This window comes from Nyctereutes procyonoides, unplaced genomic scaffold (assembly GCF_905146905.1).
Source record: "Nyctereutes procyonoides isolate TBG_1078 unplaced genomic scaffold, NYPRO_anot_genome, whole genome shotgun sequence".
Lineage (NCBI taxonomy): Eukaryota > Metazoa > Chordata > Mammalia > Carnivora > Canidae > Nyctereutes > Nyctereutes procyonoides.
The window spans coordinates 13,328,611-13,350,820 of record NW_026575147.1 but is presented as its reverse complement, the minus strand read 5'-3'; the positions used below and the strand labels follow the sequence as shown (position 1 = coordinate 13,350,820).

The window sequence follows — 22,210 nt, the reverse complement described above, 5'->3', positions numbered from 1 at the left end:
ACTTTTGATTGAGAGATGACTGCAAAGATGATTAGTTCAGATGAACTTAGGGTATTTCTGAAAACAGCCAATGAAAACTGGTGAACCACTCTTAACTGCCTTGAACACTAAGAATGGGCAGTGTGTGAGCAGAGTGTGCCAGAACACTGGTTACTGCTTCCTTGTCTTTAGAGCTATTCTCTCCCTCCCCAGGGTTCCATACCTCCCCTTCTATTGGGTTAGGATGGGGGATGGAATGAGGAGGACCACTGGTCATCTGAAGCCTGAAGTGCTTCCATAGTTGCCTATATCTTCAAGAAATGTCATTAATGTACTCTTCTACAGTTCAATTTTTCTTTCTTTCTGGATGTGGCACGTGCTATTGTAAGCCAAAGATCATGATATAGGAGGGACCTTTAATCAGTGCGTAATTTATTTGGGGTCTACTCTAGGTAGAGTACTCCACTCTAATTCGAGTTCTGACAAAAATGGCGCTATTTATTGAGTGCTTTCTGTGTGTTGGGTACAACTTGATATATTGTGTAGATATGACCTCTAATCCTTTAAACAACTTTGAGAGGCAAGAAGCCCCATGTCCCATATGACAAAACAGATTTAGAAAGATTAAGTAATATCCAAGGTCTCTAGTGAGTTAATGGTAGTGCTGAGATCTCAGTCTATGCCCCACAACAACCATGCCCCTTCCTTCGTACCACACACTTAAGTAGAAGACTCTGTATCTGCCCTTGAGATTCAGGGCACATTGACAGACACCCACACTCATATAGGAGACATACATAACATGAAAAAACTGCATACTTCACACACATGTAAAACAACCAACACACATATAATACACACAACAGAGCACACATACATAACACACAACACACAAACACAACACTCATAAGGACACAACAAACAGGACACATACAACACCCAAGAACATAACATTTACCTGCTCACACACACTCACACTCAAACCCAGACCCACACTTGTATAACATTCAGTACACACATTCACACATCCACACTTACACACATATGACTCTATCATGCACACACACATACACGCTCACACCCCAACTAAAAACCTTCAATCACCATATTTACTAGAACAAATAAATCTAGGACAGACTAAATCCCAATCACATTCAAGTATAAGTTCCTTAGAAGGTGACCTACTGATGAGTACAGCAGTTGGAGAGCGGGGCTCATGGCCTTTATAGTACGGGGAGTTCAAGCTTTCTGTGAAAAACAAAAGGAAGCCTGTAGGTGCTGGAGCAGGGAAGGGGTATTACAAAAAGAGATTATATTCAATCCTGGTAATATGTAAATTGAACCACTTCTATGGATATGGTCCTGGCCTAAAAATTCTGTGTTGAAAATAATACAGAAGAAAGTCTAGAATCTGGGTAATGTAATCAGGTAATCTAAACTTGAAGAAAAATTACCTGAATTAAGGCTGGCTTAGAGTCAAGGGAGATCTTTTTAAATTTTTTAAAAGATTTTATTTTTATCTATTCATGAGAGACACACAGAGAGAGGCAGAGACAAAGGCAGAGGGAGAAGCAGGCTCCCTGTGGGGAACCCAGTGTGGGACTCGATCCCAGAACCCTGGGATCATACCCTGAGCCAAAGGAAGATGCTCAACCACTGAGCCATCCATGTGTCCCCTGAGTCAAGAGAGATCTGGAGCAAAAACAGCAAAAGCAATAAGAACAATCACTTGTTAAGTACTTTTTACATGCTAGGCTTTGTGCTGAGAGCTTTACATAGCTCTTTCAATCATCTCAATGTGCCTGGAAAAGACAGATTAGTCTTCTCAATCTACAGAGAATGAAACCAAGGCACCGAGAGATTAGATGATTTGCCCATGGTCACATAGTGAGTTGAGTAGTGAAGCTTGATATAATCACAGGTCACTCAGTGCTCTATACCACTGTACCCCAGAGAAAGAAACAATATATGTGAAGCGCTTAGCTGGCATCTGGCACGTGGTAAGCTTTCAGTAAATGTTAGCTAGTCCTGTTGTGCATAGAAAGCAGCCATATCAGCCCAGAAGAGTGGAGTTTGGGAGACAATTTTAGTAGAGAAGGGGAGGCACAGGGCAGCCTAAACTGAAAACATCACTGATGTTCAGTTACGATAGGCCAGCAGTGACTGAGGTGGTTCCTGGGGATAAGAACTCCTCTGAGAGAACAGAACCAGGCAGGCAGGCTTGGCCAAGCAACAAAGCCTCAATTCTTAGAAGGGTGGCCCAATGCTGAGTTCAGAGTAGCATCTGTTTTCAGACGTGCCTCCCAGCCCAGCCATATGGCTTCATGTCTGTGGCCCATGAAGAAGGTGAGGTCAGGCTATAATTAAAAACTCAGAAGCCTCTTCACTCAAGACTCTGTAAGACATTGAGTCATAAGTGCCCCCATTCATGTAGCCTTGTGGGATTTTATAACTTAATGGGAGAGAGGCACACTTTCTACTTCTACATGGAACACGGAAAGAAGAGCAGTCACCGTCAGAGGACCCAGAGACATTTGGGACTTGAAAAGTTGCACCCGTCAGTTGCGGGGAGGAAGGGAGGGAGGGAGACAGAGCCCAAGAAAGCCTTAGTGGTGTCCAGCAGGGGGCGCTGGTGCAGAAGAGGATGCAGGAAGAACCTTTTGTTGGGACTTAGGGAAGCCCAGAGGGACAAGGGGGAGGGGAAATGCTTTGTAGAGATGTGAAGTCAGGAGAGGCCAGGGCCAAGGAGGCACTAACAGGGTCCCAAAGATGAAAAGCCAACTGGGAGACAGTGGAGATAACAAGAGGACTTGGTCGCTGTTGAGGTAACGGAGAGAAAGCCAAGAGAAGTCTCAAAAATAACAAGATTGCAAGAAAGCAAAGACTGTGAAGCTCCTGAAAACATTAGAGAATTAAGGAGAAGAAGCTACTGAGGAACAAACCAATAAAAATGTTATATTCTATATATGAGTTAGAGAACCATTAAGGCGCTGAGATGTCAGGGCTGCTGATGTAGATTTGGGAGTTAGTAGTTTCCAATCATTGTCCATATTGGTACCTCCCAAAGAGCTTTTAAAATCATGGATTCCTAGGCCCCACATCTAGAAATTTGTATTTTTTTATGTTGTGACCAGGCCCAGGAACATGCATTCCCAGGGAGTTCCCTGGGGAGTTTTACCTGGCCTGTACATTTGGGACCAGCAATGGTCTTTGCATCCAGATCCTAAATCAATTCACAACATCTCTGAATCAAATGGATCCAGAGAGTCAGAAGGCTAAGGATGACGTGCTTACTGACCAAGATACAACTGAAAAAAAATGAAAGAAAGGGCTTCTCTGAGATACAGGCCAAGGGCACTCAGTGGTAGTGGTGAGAATAGAATGAATAGGCCTCTGGAGAATTTTTTGCAGGGTCCCCAGGACTTAAACTTTAGAATATCACAATCCAACTTTACATTTGTGGTCTTAACATCGCAGACCCAGACGCTGGCATTCAAGGACCCTCCTTCCCCTACACACACATACACACACACTTTGAAAGTTGAGAATGAAAAGAAATCACAATTCCAGTTGATACTTTATTTTATTTCATTTTTTTTTTTTTTAGATTTTATTTATTTACCCATGAGAGACAGAGAGAGAAAGAAGGAGGCAAAGACAGAGGAAGAAGTAGGCTCCCCATGGAGCAGGGAGCCCAACATGAGACTCAATCCCAGGACCCCAGGATCATGACCTGAGCCAAAGGCAGACACTCAACTGACTGAGCACCCCACCCCTCCGCCCCAGGCACCCATTAAGTTGGTAGTTTAGAATATTCCACTGCCTAGATTTGAATTCAGGCTCTATCTCCTCCACATGTGATCTTGATAAGTTGCATACACCGATTGGGTCTCCGGTTCGTTTTGTGTTAAATAAGTATTAATAATGGCTCTTACCTCAGCAATCCAAGAGAGGATTCATAAAGTACTGAAAGCATTTGGTGCTAGTGCCTGACACAGAGTGAACACTCTGTGTTCTTGCTACTATTACTGTTTTCCTTCATCTGGTCACTCCCCACTTCATTTAAGCACTGTTTGCTGGTTCCTAAAGTATGTAGTAGGTAAAGTCAGAAACCCAGAATCCAGTGGCATTTAAAGCCACTATGAAAAAATAAATAAATAAATAAATAAATAAATAAAATAATAAAATAAAGCCACTATGGAAAAAAAAGTGAAAAAAAAATAAAGCCACTATGAGAGGCCCAGTGTTGTGAAGAACAGCGTGGAAACCCAGACACTGGTTGTGCAGTTCCTAGTTCCTTCCCACACTCCCCACCGAATCATCCACACCACCCCCATCCCCTAGAAGAGGGAGGAAAGTAAGAAAAAACCCACACTTCCCTTAAAACCAAGTCAACATGACCATATAAATCTCTTTTGATTGACTATAGCTCTTAACATGTCCTGTTTCCTTTAGCTCTGAAGAGGCTTCTGGAGTTTCTTTCCCTGACATACTGTAAGAAATGTCTTTTGGAATATAGTGACCTGGAATTAATAGCAATTGATGACAAAAGCCATAGGGACACCAGTGTTTGCTCAGAATGGCCTTCCTTGTATAACGGCTTATGTAATACCCAGTTCCTCCCTGTCCCCAATTAGTCACAGCCGCCCTGGGCCTCTGCACCGTTGGTTACCACCACAGGGCGTCAGCTCTTAGGCAATTCCTCAGTTTCAAGGGAACCACTGTTCATCCCTGTGCTTTCTTGGACTACAGCTCAAACTAGAAAAAAAATGAGAATGGCATTTGGTTTTCTACAAAGCATTGCACATTCCAGGCCTCTCAAATCATTTCACAAAAAGAGATTTGAGCTCAGCAGTTCTGCAGGCAAACACAGCAACCGTTCTGCCCCAACAGGAGACTATGTGGCCACTTTAATCAAGAGAGCAGATGTCTTCCAGACTACAGGCTGGCTCTCCCTGAGCTTTGTATCTGGTGTAGGGTGAGTAGTAACTCATCCTGGCTGGCTGGGTACTCTCCCAGTTGTAGCACTAAGGACTTGAATCCTGGGACACCGCTTCCCTCTGGACAAACCAGGGTGGTTGGTCACCTTCTGGCTGGTAACAAAGCGGGCAGTTCCTAAAGTCTGAGAAACCATCAGACAAGCCCCAGTACTGAGATATAACCCCAGAGCCAGCGCTTCAGCCTAAATCACAAGTAGGGGTTAGGAGCTGATCGAGGACAGATTAATGGGTTGATCTCTGATTTTGAGGACTTGTCAGCTTTAAATGGTTTCTGTCAATTGCTGGTGCTAAAATTGGTTCAGCTAAATCCACACATCCCAGAACACTGAGCTTGCTCTGTTGACATTTGCTTCTTCCTCCAGCCCTGGCAAATACAGTGGATTGATGATGATTGTACAAGTAGATTTCACACTTTTCATTCCCACTGCTCCCTGTTCCTGCTTAGACCCCATTTGCCAGATAGGGTCTTTCCTTTCTGTCTGTCCTTTTTTGATTGGTCCAGTGAGGGTTTCAGCAATGAGTTTCTATCACTTCTACATTTATGTTAAAACTGCATGTATATGCTCATATCTTTGCCAGAAAACACACACACTCCTTATAGATGGGCAACCCACTGCTACTCTAGACTAGCATTCAAGGAAACTCTTGTCGTATTTCTCATTGTTACAGGTTGCAAAGAAATTGTCCTTGAAGATGAATGAGGTTGACTTCTATGAGCCATTTATGGATGAGCCCATTGCCATCCCTGACAAACCTTACACAGAAGAGGAGCTTGTGGAGTTTGTGAAGGAGCACCAAAGGTGTCCCAGATGGCATGCAGGGGAGGCTGGTGGTGGTGGGGTATAGTGTCTGGAAGATGAAGAAGAATTTCTCAGTCCTAACATTTTTAAGCCTCTCAGGAGCAACAAGTTGCAGCTACTACCCCAGCAGAACTGAAATCAGTAGTATGGCTTTGTTGGTCATTGATCAGTTGGGCAGAGATATTGCTACCTTTTCTGAGTATGGGGCTCTGTTTGCAAACAGGGTTAGACCACCTCCCCACAATCAGCAGATCCCCTCCAAGTTGAAGTAAGTTACAAGTCAAATTCTGCAATAATAACAATAGAGATTTAGTGACAGCCTCTTATATGCCAAATACAATGCTAGGTGCTTACAGAAGCTATTTTATCTAATATTTAACATTACAGAGTATTATTATTACCCCAGTTTTACGGATCAAGGAATTGGGCTCAAGAGTAGTTACATAACTTTGCCATGGATGAGCATTTTATACATGGAAGTTCTGGGGGAGGAATATTTGATACCACTTAGAGTAGCTGTAGCATGGACCAGCAAACTTTTCCTGTAGAGGGCCAGAGAATAAATATTTCAGGTTCTGCGGGCCAGATGGTTTCTATCGCAATACAAAACTCTGCTATTGTAGTGTGAGAGCAGCTGTGGGCCATATGGAAACAAATGGGTGTGGCTGTATCACAATAAAAGTTTATTTATAAATACAGGAGGCACTGGCTGGATTTGGCCCACCAGCTATGGTTGGTTGACCCCTGCTTTTAAGGGAGGAACAATATTGAAACATTGAACATGGTGGTGGGTTCACCACCTCACCACACCACCCACCCTCTCCAGCTCGTGGTCACATGTTGTCTGTGGAACCTGGAACAAGCACAATGATTCTATCACCCAGTTGTCCTGGACCCGACAGGGAGGCAGCATTTGGAGGAGCAAATCTCAATGAGTTTGACACAGCTTTGCTAACATTCAGAAGGAGATAAAACCATGAGCAAAATATAGTTTTACCTGTTCATCCACACATCCCTCAAGAGCTTTGGATTGATGCCCCTGATGATAAAACAATGCATTTCTGGTCCAGGAAAACCAAGACTTCTGTTTTTGCTCCCAGGTGTCCTCATTCTGGGTCTGCTCTGGGCTCTCAGGAGTGGCCCCAGTCTATGAGGAAGGAAATGGCTTCTTGCCCTGGGAATACACTGTGACCCTGCACCCTCTGACCCACTGTTTGTAATAGACTTTATCTATCTATCTATCTATCTATCTATCTATCTATCTATCTATTTATTTATTTATTTATTTATTTATTTATTTATTTATTTATTTATATCTTTAAGTAGGCTCTGCACTCAGCATGGAGCCCAATGCTGGGCTTGAACTCACAACCATGAGATCAAGACCTGAGCTGAAATCAAGAGTCGCATGCCTGACTGAGCCACCCAGGCGCCACTGTAATTAGGCTTTATAATCCTTGGATCAAATGGGTCTGTGCAAAGGCTGGGAGCTTCAGACCCAGCTCCCCGTGTGGTGCATCAGGATAGAACAGCTCCATCTCCTTAGGGGAGATTTCTAGCGTTTTTCATGTCCTTGCAAATGAACCAGCATTGCATTTTACATTTCACTGTGCTGAAGCTGCGGTGTCTGCTGTGGTAATCCCTACTCAAGGAAACTCATCTTTGTTTTGTTTTTTTCAGACCCACCCTACGTCGCCTACGCCCAGAAGACATGTTTGAAACATGGGTAAGAAAGTGGCAAACTCTTTCTGCCTTGTAGACACCAGTATATTGCCCAAGAGGAGTACCCCTTTGAATCCTCAAACTTCAACCACATTTTATTTTGCCAGAGTGGCTGTCTGGATGGCAGAATATTTGAAACATGGATAACATCACACTCATTTAAAGCCCAGTTCTCCATGAATCTAATTTAAGCCTCTTTGGTACTACCCATGAGGCAAAACTGCTCCATCTCTGAGTCTATTTCCCACGATGACTACTGGCTTCTGTTCCCTGGCCACCAGAAACCCAGGGTAACATAATGAAAGGAGTCATATAGACTTGGGTTCAAATCTGGAATCTGCTACCTGGTAGCTCTAAGTCTTACATTGTCATGTTATCTTTCTAACTTTAGTTAGTTTCTGCTTCTCAAATCAGGGCGTTTTGTAAGGATGAGAGGTTGCAAAGAGCCCAGAACCTGATAAGTGTGTGGCCGATCGATCTTAGTGGTTTTCATAAATATCAACAACTCAAGGTGCTGGAAGGCACTGAGTCAGATTGTGCTCAGGTCTAAGTCATAGACAATGTGTCAGCAGGTCAAATAGTGTAGAGAGAGGGTCACAGACATACAACCTGCCACCCCACCTCAGCCTTTATACAAAACTCCATAACCAGTGATAACCAAAGCCTGTGGAGCATTTTTTCAAAGCAGTCCATGTATCCTTTTAACCTGGATGTTTCAACAGTTAAAAAGTGTTGTAGAACAAGTATTATTTAACTTCATGTTACATGGGGAAACTGGTGATCATACAGATTAAGTTAATTACTACAGGCCAGCTAACTAATAAGCATTAGATCTAGGGATTTAAATTTACATCATTTGGAGCCAAATCTTGTGTTCCCTTCAATATAATTCCCTAGAGTAAGCCATATTCCCATAAGGCAACATTTTGTCAAGGGCTGGGATGGGGGAGGGGGGCTGGAGAATTAACATGGAAGCATATATTTATTTATTTATGCTTTGATTCAGAGTCTAAAATGACAGATGAACAGAACCATGGAGTAACTTGACACTTGATGTCTTATTACTGGTAACCTATTTGTACGTCTGAAGGCAGAACAAACATTTCAAAAGACACTGAAGAGCAAGTAATCCAGTCTGGAGGAGTGGACTATTTAAGAACAACCCAGCACAATGGCAACATACTTTCCTGACATTTGAACTTTCCAAAAATTTAACCTTTAAAAGGCTTTGTTACTAGATTTAAAAATAACAAGAGTGTAACAGTGCTTTAAAAATAATATTCCTCTTAGTTTTAAAATTTTTTAAGATTTCATTTATTTAGTTGAGAGAGAGAAAAAGAGAGCACACATGCACACAAGTGGGGTGGGGGATGAGTAGGAGCGCAAGGAGAAGCAGACTCTCCATAGAGCAGGGAGCCCGACTTGGGGCTCAATCCCAGGATCCTGGGATCATGACCTGAGCCAAAGGCAGACACTTAACCAATTGAGCCATCCAGGCGCCCCTCAATAATATTCCTTTTAAAAGATATTTTTGCCTTTTACTTAAAATAATTCCAGACTTACAAAAAATAATGTAAAGAATTCCATGATCTCTTTACCAGATTCCCTAAATGTTAACATTTTACCTCCTTTGCTTGATCACACAGTTCTTAACAGATAATAGGTATAAACATTCTCCCTACTGTCCGCCACCCCACCCCCCACCCCCGGACTATTTGAGAGTAAGTAGCAGGCACAACTCCCCTAACCCCTACATACTTCAGATATTTTCTAAAAACAAGGAATGTCTCTCATAACCACAGTATACTCATCAGGAAATCAGTAAAACTCCATTTCATCTATGGACCTTGTTCAAATTGACCAGTGTCCCACTAATGTCCTTTATATTACACACACAAAAAAATTTTTTTTCCTGGCCCAGGATCTGATCTTGGCCATGAACACCATCATGGAATCCCCATATGACTTCTCCAGAAGCTGTAATCAGACCTAACCAGTCCCAAGTCTTCAACTAAGGAAGGAAGACAGGATCATCTTCCCATCCTTACAAAGGAGAAGCAGGAATCATTTGGTCAGAGGGATTTCTGGGGAGTCGCTTCATGTGCCTTCCCCATCCACCTTTGCCACATAGGAAAGCATTGCTCTGAAAAGCAGCATCTCCACGGCTCCTTGGCCACAGCAAACCAAACCATAGAAGCTGGGGAGAGTGACCAGTTAATGAATTTGGAAATCTTGATCTTCAACACCCACTTCCCCAGACATTGCAAAATATTTAAATCAGATGGGAAAACTAAGTTGAGTGAAAGCAAGTATTGACTTTTGTCTTTCCCCAGTTGTGCAGGTTCTTAAAGCAGCGAACCATAAAAAACACATACTTAATTATTGCTAAAGAAATTGGTGATGCAATACTTGCCTTGTGTAAATCGAATAGCTATTTATTTATTTAGAATACTCAAAGAATAAATAAAAAATCTTTTTAAAAAAACCAAAAAATAAAAAAAGAGAGAGCATTCAAAGAATGTCAAGATGGGGCAGGGTGGTCACCCAGACTGAGTGCTGACCAGTCCTCCCCCTTTGACACCTTACCTTCCAACCAGCTTTCCAGCCTGGCAAGTGGTCAGGGTCCTGGCCAAAAGCCCACAGGGATGGGAATCAGCAGTGCTTTCGGGAATAACCCTCTCTCTGTGGCAGTAACAAAGTAGTACTTCCAAAAGGGGGCCAGAAACCTCCAGATAAGCCCCTGGGATGCTCCATCACACTAGGGAGTCCGTAGTTTTAAGCGCATGTTTTTTTCTTTACATCGCTTCATTCAACAAGAGAACAAATATCAACAGACTCTGGAAGGAAACAGAACAAAACAGGAACAGTGGTAATATATCTGGTTGGTGGGTAACTGATGTGTGGTTTCCTTTTGGTATCTCTAATATTTTCTCTTTTTTTTTCAACTAGTGTGTAAGATTTTTATCACTGTATGCTTTTTTTTTTTTTAAGTCAGTGAGCATTTAATTACCTATTACATTGTGCTAAGCACAGGGGTTATAAAAATGAACATAGCTGTTGTGTCCTTAGGAGTTCAGGGTTGAGTAGATGAAACAGTCTCAAAACATATAATGCCACTCCAGTATAGCTCATACTATGACAGATGGACATACAAAGTGAAAGAGAATTCAGAGTAGGGTATTCAGCAAAGTAATTCCTAAGTCTCCAGCTCTTTGGGGGAATCTGGGGCTCAGTCAGCTTACCTTATCAGCCTCCATTTTATTTTATTGTTTTGATTTATTTTATTTTATTTTATTTTATTTTATTTTAGAGAGAAAGAGCAGAAGCAGGGTGGGGTGGTGAGAAGAGCAGAGGAAGAGGGAGAAGAAGACTGCCTGCTGGGCAGGAAACCTGATGCAGGGCTCAGGACCCCAAGATCATGACCTGAGCAGAAGGCAGAAGCTTAACCGACTGAGCCACCCAGGCCTTCTCATCAGCCTCTTTTAACTTAAGAGTCATTAATCTGAGTTTGAAACATCTGCAAACCCTATAGGGGACAATAGATTCATTCTGTTGCTATTGGTGATGTCAAGGAGGAAGATTGTTTCTCCTACCCTCTTAGGTTCAGTTCTGAAGGGCCGAAAAGTAAACTGACAAAATACAGATTGGCGTGGGCAAGAGACAGATTTAATGACCTATTTATTATGCAAGGGCGTTTACAAGGAAATGTGAAGGGACTTATCCACCATCTTAACTGGAAATGGGAGAGGCAAGGGGTACCTTCTGGGAGAACAAGTGACTTGTTAGGAGGTTGTGGAGAAAGGGAACTTATGGAAAGACAAATGTCTTTTTGGGATCTTTCCCAAAGAAATGGGCTTTTGGCGAATAGGTGGGGGATTTGCTAGTTCTGTGATAATATCTGTCTGAGAAGAGAAATCAGAGCGGCTCTTGGGGATGGGGTTTATGACAACCAAGTTCTTCTGGGAGGCTCTGTTTTTAGGTAGATAAGGCAAGGCATTCAGGGATTCATATGCTTTTGGCTCAAAATAATTTTTATGCCACAGTGGCTTATTCTGGACCCTTTCAGTGAGAGAAAAATCACGCAAGGCCAGATAGAACTGGCTTGAATCCCAGTTATGTCACGCACTAGTTCTGTAGCATTTAGATAAGTCCCTTCGATTCTTTAAGCACTAAATAGGAATAAGACTTTTGTCTGAGATTTAGAAATAACGTACTTACAAAGTACTGATACAAAGAACGGCAGGGGGCAGATGCTATGGTGGCCATTTTAATCATCAGTGTTATTTGAAGGCATAATCCTTTCCCTCAGAGTGCTTGCCATCTGGTTGAGAAGGGATGGATTTCTGCTATTAGAAAGATAGTTTCCAAGGCAATGTGGTTCAAAGGTCAAACGGGTGATCCGAAGCAAAGGTTCAAGAGAAAGCCCCTGAGTGGTGTCAGTCCAGTGCCTGGTGAGCTAGGCTCTTCCTCACTCATGCACATTGGATTCTCACTGACTAACCCTGATTCGTGCACTTGCCCATGGATTCTTGCCTTGTGAGTTTATTACTGAAAATACCTGGCACCCAGCATGCACCTGCTTCCTTACAAGTGTTCAGCACAGGTTTATGAGCTGACTCTGAGCCTTGATTATAGCCCTCCATTCAGCCACCATCTTAGGCCTGTGGAGTGACAGCCATATGATGAGCAGCCTCTTAGCAAACAAATATGGATTCTTAATTCCAAAACCAATTTCCCGATGCATTCTAGAAGGGCGCACAGAAGTGAAGCCTGCTGCACAGAGTTAACACTGCTCACTTCCCGCTGATGGCAGGAGACAGAGACGAAGGGAAGCCTAATGAGAACTGATCAGGATATTCTGTTGGGTGATCATAGCAAATGTAAAACAGTGAAACCTCAGACTCCCCTTCTGGTTGCTGTCGGATCTGTGTAACAAACCTGCACACGCATGCACACGCGCACACACGTATCTGTCTGTAAAATTCAATTCCCCAGAGCGTCTCACCAAGCCCGTGCTCACTCTCTTGTTTTTAGTAATAATATTTCCCATTTAATCTGCCTTAGAATTTTTGGAGGTTTTGTCCATTCCAAACTCAAAGGGAAAAATTAGCATTTAGATAGGATTGCACCAGCATTAAAATCAATTGAAATGGAAATGGGGATCATAGGAGGGTTGAGATGCCTGGAGTTTTTTCCACAGGATGATTCTGATATGACATCCAGGGTGGCCAGTGACTCCCTTTTGTGGGGTCAGCAATAATCAGTATTCACTCCAGTTCATCACTGGTGCCTCATTTTTACACATCCTCCTCTCCATGTTTTTTGAGGAATCACATTTCTCCTACAGAGGCTCCTCCGAAGCTCCTGCTCTCCCTTTTGCAGGATGCATTGATGCAAAGGGGACACAGGTGCATGGTCCCTTCTGTCCAGGATGTAGAAACATGGAATGCCCTTGCTTGCCCAGTGACCCTGTTACTGCCATCCCTTCGCCTCCAGATCCACTCTTTGCTCTTTGCATAGCCTCCCACATCTCAGAAATGCGTTAGAGGCCTTCCGCCAGCCTTGGCCCCAAGCAGGAGCCCCCCCACCTCCGCCCCAGGAAGGCGCCCCTTCTGACTACACAGTTCCCCAGTAGGGGGCGTGCTCACGAAGAAACCCTTTGCTCCTATGCTCCTATATGATTCTTGCATGGACAGGACAGACCTACGGCCTAATTTACCTCATTCTACCTGCTGCCAACTTGGGGACAGCTTCAGGATCTGTCAGCAGCATTCAGACTGTCCTGTAACCGCTGGTTGCTGGAGGTGAATTCTTGAAACAACAGTTGCATTTACTGAGCTGTGCTTCTGGGCTTGCTGCCCTCGGGCTCCTGATGAGCCAGACTCATGTTTTTCCTCTTTTGCCTTTTACTGCTGCCCTCCTGGATCCTGCAGCCCACAGGAGTGAGGCCCATTCAGTGCTCATGTCTTGTGTGTAGTGGGTGTTTGCCCGTCTCGCAAACCCATGCATTGGACAGCACACATTCCTCCCAGTTGCCCAGCAGTGTTTCCTTCCTCCCCGTGTGTCCCTCTGTCCCCCTGGCCCCGGGTGTCCACTGCCCCTCCACTGCCTCCCCGCTGCCCACTTCCATCCCAGCCTCCGTGTCTGTCCCTGACTTGCCCCCTTGTCTCTCCACCCAGGAGCGTAACCTCTGATTCCTTTCTCCTCCAGGAAGATGATTTGAACGGCATCCACATTGTGGCCTTTGCAGAGAGGAGTGACCCAGGTAGGAAACCCTCCCCATCTGCCCTCTTACACCTTAAGCGGGATCTGACTTCTCACCTTTGGCAGCCCTCATTCCTTGCTCTTCCCTCACTTCCGGTCTACAAGGCCACTGCAAGATATTGGGCACCCCCTGGTGGTCGTTGGTTAGCCACGAATCCTTTGTCAGTGTGCATTCAGCTAAGAGAAGAGATGTGGGTGGAGCTGAACCTCATTCTATTCTGCGTAGCTCTCCAAAGTATGAAGAAGCGCTGAATACTGGGGAGAATATAAAGACATCCTAGCTTTCCAGGGTGTGTGTGTGTGTGTGTGTGTGTGTGTGTGTGTGTGTGTGTGAGAGAGAGAGAGAGAGAGAGAGAGAACTTGTGTATTATTTACCAGGATTGTGATCTAGCCTATATAAATAACAATCCTACATGAAAATTACAACAAATGTATGCTTTGGTTTGTAAAATATAGTCTGTGCTTGGAAAACTTAATAGATAATATTCGTTCAAGCAGTGAGAACTGGACAAAACCAGCAGTTGATTTCTCAAGTGTAAAATGACCCTGCAAATGGATGCGTGACTTTGTTTTATTTTGGAACCTGGACGACTTTTTCCTGGCCTCACTCTTTTTAACATCGGCAGAGAGGGAAGGGCAGGAAAAATCAATATTGCTGGCAATAAAATGCTAAGTCCCTTTGGCAATGCTCTGTGAGGTGAAGGGGCCCCAGGGGGATCGTGTAAGTGGGCATTCCAGAGCGCGTAAGGGGAGTCTGGGCATAATCCGCACTGCAAACAGAGAAGGCAAGGAACTTCATTTAGGATGGCTCAGCAGCAAGGCCTTGGGCCATGAGGTGCCCAGGCGGGGGTCCTCGGACCTGACAGTGCAGAGAGCCACAAGCACCAAAGCCACCAGTGGCTGATTATGACAGGATCTCCAGAAACCTGTGATTTCACGGAGCTCGGAAGCAAGTGTTAAGGCACCATCAGGCTTAGGAACTGCCACCCCAGGTAATGTAGAACGGTGGCACTTGCCTGGGACCTCTGTACACCCTTAGGGACAGCCAAGAGAGCTCCAAGAAGTTAAGCAAACTTCCCAAGAGGGCACAAGGAGTTCATGGGAGGTCACGAAGGAGCCATGGGTTATCTTGGTCATCAGTACATACCTGGTCCTTGCGTAGCACCCTGACACAGAGTAGGTGCTCAATTAATAGCTCTTGGGACGTGAGCAGATAGGAAGATGACTGACGAAGACTGATTCTCAACACCAGTTTTTTTGTTGTCGTTACCACATTATCAGCCTCTGTGATTCTTACAGATGGAAACCTAAATGCTCTTATCACACCATTTCTAAACTTGTGAGATAATCCACACATGACGGTATTTGCCTTTTTAAAGTGTGTGATCCGGTGGTAATTTCAGTATAGTCACACGGTTTTGCACTAATTCCAGATCATTTTCAACACCTTTTTCAAAAAGAAATCCCATGCCTGTTGGCAGTCACCCCTACTTCCCCTCCCCCAGCCCCTGGCAACCACTAATCTACTTTCTGTCTCTACGGATTTGATGACTGTGGACACTTCATGGAAATGGAATTATGTAATCTGTGGCCTTTTGTGCCTGGCCCCTTTCAGTCAGCGTAGTACATTCGAGGCTCATCCATTATGTAGCGTGTATCTGTGATTCATTCGTTTTTAGGGCCAAACAATGTTCTGTTGTATCAAAACCAAATTTACACTCCAAATTATCTGAGGGTGTTTCCTCCTCCTTTGTTTTTGTTAAAGTCTTTGCACGCTCACTGGCATCTCAGTTTTCCCACTGTGGACTTGCAGGGTTGGCAAAACTCTTCAAGGATAGCTAGTCTTTGTCTGAAAAAGAAATGCCAGCATGGTTCTAGCAGTTTCTGGCCACCCCTCTGCCCCTGCAGGGGAAAACAGCGAAGGAAGCCAATTGCCCAGGTTTTACAAGCCATAATCAAACAGAGCCGGATCCCTGGTGTTGTGTGAACAGAGATGAAACTGCCATCAGCGGCAGCCTGCTGGCATGACTCCAGGGGGCTTCCTCCCCCCCCCACCCCCCCATCCAGAATTGTGGGGAAGCCTGTCTGGCTCTGTGGAACAATGGAACAAATTGGCCTCCAAGAAGTTGCAGGAACCTGTCTGACCGAGATTGTGGCTGTAATGAATCAAGCTCCTGAAACTACTTCCACCTCCTCCCTGCACAAATATCTCTGGGCCTGAAGCTGTTCTTTTCCCCAGAGGAGGCCAAGCCAGGGCTTGTTACTGGGAAGCTGGAAGAAATGCCCTGAAAGGGAGGGGTGGGTGGGGGGATCAGGGCATTTGCTTCAAGGGAGGGCCTGGCCCACTTGGGGCTGGGAAAGAAAGACTTTTCTGTGCAAGTCCCAACTCTGCGGCTAGTCAGTTGTGACCTGCAGGTCACTGAAGTGTAACCCGGGGCAGAGGGGCCTGGCCGAGGGACCAGGATCTTCATTCCTGCCCAGACGGCAGTTCCTTGTGTACCTTTGCTCCTGCTAACAAGCTATGCAAGGCTGATGGCCCCAGCCAGACCCCTACTGGCTTGGCCAAAGAAAGAAGGACATACATCTGGGACATCCATGCAGCTCTCCTTAGAGAGCTAAGACTTGAGGGCCAGTGGGACGTGGAGATGATCTCACTGGATCCCATTCTGTGATAAGTGCATGATCATGACCATCCCAGCCTAGAGAAGAGTGAGTCTTCTGAATCACTTGCTGTGATTCAAATTCCAGCGGGCTATCCTGACCTCTACCTTGGTCCTGATTATGATGAAGTTGGTGATGATCACTTGTATGCTTATGTGACAGAACCCCACGTGGGCACTGTTTGTTTTCTTCCCATTTTACAAATGAGGAGGGTGAGGCCAAGACAGGGTGACCTGCTAGGAGAAAGCAGAGCAGGAATGGAGCTGAGGGCTCACTGGCTTCCTTCAGGGGGCCAGGCCTTGCTGATGACCATGGGCCCCATCCAGTTATGACCCCTGGGGACCTCCAGTGATCATTCAGCTTGCCTCCTTCCTCTCTGTGCTCTTCACCACTCCCTCCACCTCCACCATGCGGAAGACCTGGAGAAGATCAGAGAAGATCAGTGGCCAGCTGGAGATCATGCAGCTAGAGGCACAGCGGACATGCGAGCTTGGATTTCCTGGCGGCTTTTCTGGGCACAGTGCAGCTGAGCTTGCTACCTGCCTGGCTGCCCTGCAGAGGCTGGCCTGAGCATGCGCTCTGCTGCTGCACAATGGGGAGGGGTGTGTGTGTGTGTGTGTGTGTGTGCGCGGTGTGCCGGGCAAGCAGAAGGCGGGAAGTGAGAAGAGAGCAGCCATCTGGACGCTTGAGAGCCAGTTAAGGAAGAGAAGTCAGCCGTCCCCCTGCTGTCCACTGATGTCCCCAATTGGGGATAGGACTGACTATCCCAGGGACCGGGGTCCCCCTAGGGCTCCTCTCCGAGTCGTTCTGCCACTGCCAGACTGCAGATCTGCTCTCCAGGCCCTGGAAGGACAAGTCCTGCGCTCTGCTCCTGCCCCAGGCCCTGCGCGCTGCTCCGTCTTCCTCCTCCAGAGCCTCCTGAGCTCAGGATGGCCCTGGAGCCACTGCTTGACAGGTTTGCAAATGAACACCTCTCCGCTGCCGCCCCCCCATGTGTCTGCATCAGGCTGACATCTTCTTTATAACACCTGCTGAAAGGTTCGCAGAGTGGCATTTCTACATGAGTGCACGCTGGATGGATATCCTCCAAGGGCCCAGGGAATATTAGCACTAACAGGCCGGAAATGCAAGGACAGGCTGCCGTGCACGCGCGTGGATTGGCCGTGGAATGAGCGTCTCCAAACCCGTTCCAACTGGATTGCAACCGCCTGGGGGTTCTTGTAAAATGTTTTTGAGATCAGTTGTCTCAAATGGGAGGGCTGACTGCTTCTTTGAGCTTCCAGATGTAAATCTGGTTTATCAAACTTAACATTTTTTAGTTCTTGCTAAGTGTGAACCATGCATGTAATCTTCACAACAACCCTGTGGCCTAGGTATCGTCCGTATGTTCTTCCCCGATACACAGATGAGGAAACAAAGGTATGGAGACATTAAACTATGTCGCCAGGTCACATAGCTCATAAGTGGCAGAACTGGGATTCAAACCCAGGCTCTCAGCCCTAGGCTGCGCTCTGAGATACACCCGTCTGTGCCAGACAGAGCCCTGGCTCCTAACAGGGCTGTGACTGGCCTGGAACTGGTCCCCCAGGGCTTGGTGCAGCCTCATTCCCACCAGATCCTCCCTGCCTGGGAAGGAGGAGAGCATAATCACCAGTTTCCCCTCCCACAGAGATGTGATTCCCCGAGGCCTCTTGCTTGCCGTGGGAAACCTGGCTGCACATGAGCCCTCAGCCCTGGGTCATGGGACTTCAGGTTCCAAGCCCGTGTGGCAGTCAGGGAGTCTTGGTTCTCACAGTGCCAGGTCCCTCTTCTTTATTTAGGCTGATCTCTAAGACTCTAGTGGCACTTAGGGACCTCGCCGAGTTAACCAAGCAAGCACACTGTGACTGGGGGGAGGATGTGGTGTTATTAGAAGGAAGGGCGGGGGGCGGGGGGCATCCAACTGCCCCAGAGGACACTGCCTCCAGGCTGTCTTCTCAAGCCCCTTGCTCCCCTCCTGTTGAAGCATTCACACTCCACTCACAAATCTTGAGTGCAACCTTGAGGAAGGAAAATGGCAACAGCTTTGGTAGGAGGCCCAAGACCCCAGAGGGAAAATGCTTGTGGAAATGGTTCTAGACCGGCAGACCAAAGACCTGAGTTAGAATCCTGACTCCTCCCGGCGCTCTCACGTGATGCTGGGCAAGCCACATTCTCTCCCCTGTCTCAACTCCATCCTCTTTAAAATGGAAATAAGAAAATTTTCCTCACTCTAGGAGGACTAGATAAGAAGATTAAAGGCAGAGACTAGTTTCAGTGGCTAAATAACTGCTAGGTCCAAAATCATGGAATAATATTTCCTCCTTTTTTTTTTTATTTAGCTTAAAAAAAATTATGGACTCTTCCTTCTAAAAGATACATGGCCACAATTTTAAAAGGTCTCTAAGTTTAGGTATCATTGATGAAGGAAACATTCATCTGTTTCAGATCTATCCATTCATTCATGTAATTCCAATTGTGGACTTGTCTTGGGCTTTACATTGAATTACAGAAGTGAAATATGGCTTCGTCACCTGCTTCCCCCATCAAAAAGGGAAAGTCCACGGTGGCTATTTCCCTTTTCCAAAGACACCTGCCCAGACACCAGTTCTACAAAGAAACAGAAGCTCTCCCTAAGAGGAAATTGAACTTGTAACTTAAAATTGTAGCAACTAAATACCTGGGAGACCAGTTTAGTGGCCTTCCCTCAACTTTCCCACATGCATGAGAATCCATTCTAGCAGGTCTACATTCAAGGCTGGGAATAAAAAGGTAGAGAATGTACCAGGCCTGTGAACCTTGAATCAAGAATGTCCAAGTTAGCTTAATGACCTTGAAATAAAGGAATTAAACCTTGCTTTAACCCACATATTGAGGCAGGGTTCTCATAATCACACCTGCTGGCACAGCCACCCCTGAAGCCTTCAGTCATGGAATCATTAACAGGGGCCAGAAGGAACTGCCCCATAACATCATATCTCCTTTTTTAAAAGAGAGACACGGAGAGAGAGGCAGAGACATAGGCAGAGGGAGAAGCAGTCCCCCTGAGAAGAGCCCAATGCGGGACTCGATCCTATGACCCTGGGATCACGCCCCAAGCCGAAGGCAGATGCTCAACCACTGAGCCACCCAGGTGTCCCGACATCCTATCTCCTGGCGTAACTTCCTATGAGCCCGTCTTCTCTACTGTGTGGGCCAAGACTGCATCTAACACACTGTTTGTGCTCAGATCATTGTACTTATTACCTACGCACTAATGGAGAAATGAACGGCCACATTCCCTTTATTTAAGCAGGAGTCCAGATCATTTAGGAATAATGGCTAGACCTTACTATGTGTTAGGCGCTGTCTCAGTGATTTAGAGGTACTAACTCATGTGACCTACAACCACCTTATGAAATAGGTACTTTTATTATCATCATCCCAATTTTACAGATGAGGGGCCAAGACTTAAGTAACTTGCCCTAAGTCACACTCAAAGTGGCAGAACCAGGATTTGGACCAAGGTGGTTTGCCCCAAGTGTCTGTATGTTCAAGCCTCATGCTGGGCTGCCTCCCTCTACTCTATTTTTGGAAATATCCAGGGATGCAGAAGGATTATGCCTATTATAGAATTCATCACCCCAAAAATCAAAAAACTGTTCTTGGCTCTGGATGAAGTTTTTCTTGCTTTAGTGTCAAACTCATTTATCAATTTATTCTGTGAATGTTTTTTGAGTTTTCCTTAGTCTTCTGTAGGTGCAAAACCCTGTCATAGTTCTAAAATTGAGCACTAAGCCAAAATGTCGTCTTCTCTTGTTTTACATAAATACTCCAACCTGTTTGATTTTCCTAGTAGAATCCGATTTTTATTCCTTCAATCTTTTCATTTTTATCTCCAAACCTGCTCTAGCATGTAAAGTAGAAAGGGTTCCTGTATGTATCATTCCTTTTTATTAATTCCAACATTCTGTGGGGTTTTCCATCACAAATCTACAGCACTCTCTTGTGTGTGCAGCTGTAGTACCGATGATGCAATACGGGGCCTAGGCGGCTTCTCCCCTCCTTTTACACAAGTCTATCTCTTGTACCTCAGATTTACTTTCTACATGAATCAGGGGCTATGTCGTTGAATTTTATCCTCCTCATGATTTTCTGAATTGTCAAGTTCACTTTTACATTCGTCAAGTTCACCTTCCAGAGTACTTCCTTCTGGCTCCCAAGAGTAGTCATAGAAAGTGTTTTTAGAGAATTTCCCATTGTGGTGTGTGCATGATGATACATAATCCACAGGTTCCAGAGAAGGGAGATCCACGTGTTCGGACAGCAGTGGCCAGTGGCACTCTAGAGGAGCTCGACCTTCTCAGCCACTCCTACAGGCAGCAGGAGTTACAGCCCCCAAACCCAACTCCACCCAACCGCCACAATGATAATGACCTCTGAAGCACCTGGCCCTATGCATCCCAAGTGTCTGTCTACAACGTAGTTTGTGATATACAGGTTTCCCTCACTGTCTCAATAATCTCATCACATCCCTTTGCATTTACGAAATATCTATGTTATTACTTGTTTTTGCTGATGAAAAGAGGTCCAAAGAGGATTTTTGACTTTATGGAATGTTATTGCTTCTCTACAACATTTTGGTACATAGGAACATTCTACTTTTGGATATCGGGGGAGATCTGTAATTCAGAAATAGATAGAAAAATCTGCGCTATGACCCAGCAATTGCACTGCTGGGGATTTACCCCAAAGATACAGATGCAGTGAAACACTGGGACACCTGCACCCCGATGTTCATAGCAGCAATGTCCACAATAGCCAAACTGTGGAAGGAGCCTCGGTGTCCATCGAAAGATGAATGGATAAAGAAGATGTGGTCTATGTATACAATGGAATATTACTCAGCCTTTAGAAGTGACAAATACCCACTATTTGCTTTGACGTGGAGGGACCTGGAGGGTATTGTGCTGAGTGAAGTAAGTCAATCGGAGAAGGACAAACATTATATGGTTTCATTCATTCGGGGAATATAAAAAATAGTGGAAAGGAATAAAGGGGAAAGGAGAGAGAATGAGTGAAAATATCAGTGAGGTGACAGAACATGAGAGACACCTAACTCTGGGAAATGAACAAGGGGTAGTGGAAAGGGAGGTGGGCGGGGGGGTTGGGTTGACTGGGTGATGGGCATTGAGGGGGGGCACTTGGCGGGATGAGCACTGGGTGTTATGCTCTATGTTGGCAAATTGAACTCCAATGAAATATATATATATATATTTCTCTATATATAAATCACCCAAGCAGAGCACATCTCTGCAGGAAGGGGCTGTAGGCTCTTCTTTCCGAGCAGGAGCTCTGCTTTCCAGGTAGCAAGGCTTGAGGAAGCTCAGCCTGAATCTTACGGCTAGCAGTACAAGTTAGCGACATTGAGAGCGACTACACCCACTCAGAGCAGAGCTGCTAAGAATAGCATGCATTTCACCTGGAATGTATAGAAGATGAGGAAGTGTGGAGAAGAACCTTTGTGGAGAGGCCCCAAGGAGCCAAACAAAGGCTGGAGCTCCTGGGGAGAGGAGAGACTTGTTAAACAGGTGCTCAAAGTGACTGGGACCTCTGACAAAGGAAGAAACTTTACAATGAAAGGGCAGTTGCCAGATGGAATTCCAAGGCAGGTGCTGGGTTGCTTGTAGAGAAGATGTACACTGCAGGCCACACATTCAGCCAGGCCAGAAATGTGACTTTCCTGTCTAGAATCAAACTTTTTTTGTTTTGTTTTGTTTTGTTTTT

At 45.3% G+C, this 22,210-nt stretch overlaps 1 protein-coding gene across 1 annotated transcript in view; it reads left to right on the top strand.

Moving 5' to 3' along the window:
• The window catches only part of CASQ2 (calsequestrin 2), a 63,374-nt gene that overhangs the window by 34,825 nt on the left and 6,339 nt on the right, over nucleotides 1–22,210 (top strand). Inside the window, exons 6-8 of the mRNA XM_055312142.1 lie at nucleotides 5,649–5,779; nucleotides 7,460–7,505; nucleotides 13,712–13,766. Of these exons, the coding sequence (XP_055168117.1) occupies nucleotides 5,649–5,779; nucleotides 7,460–7,505; nucleotides 13,712–13,766 (232 nt within the window). The remainder of the gene's footprint in view (nucleotides 1–5,648; nucleotides 5,780–7,459; nucleotides 7,506–13,711; nucleotides 13,767–22,210) is intronic.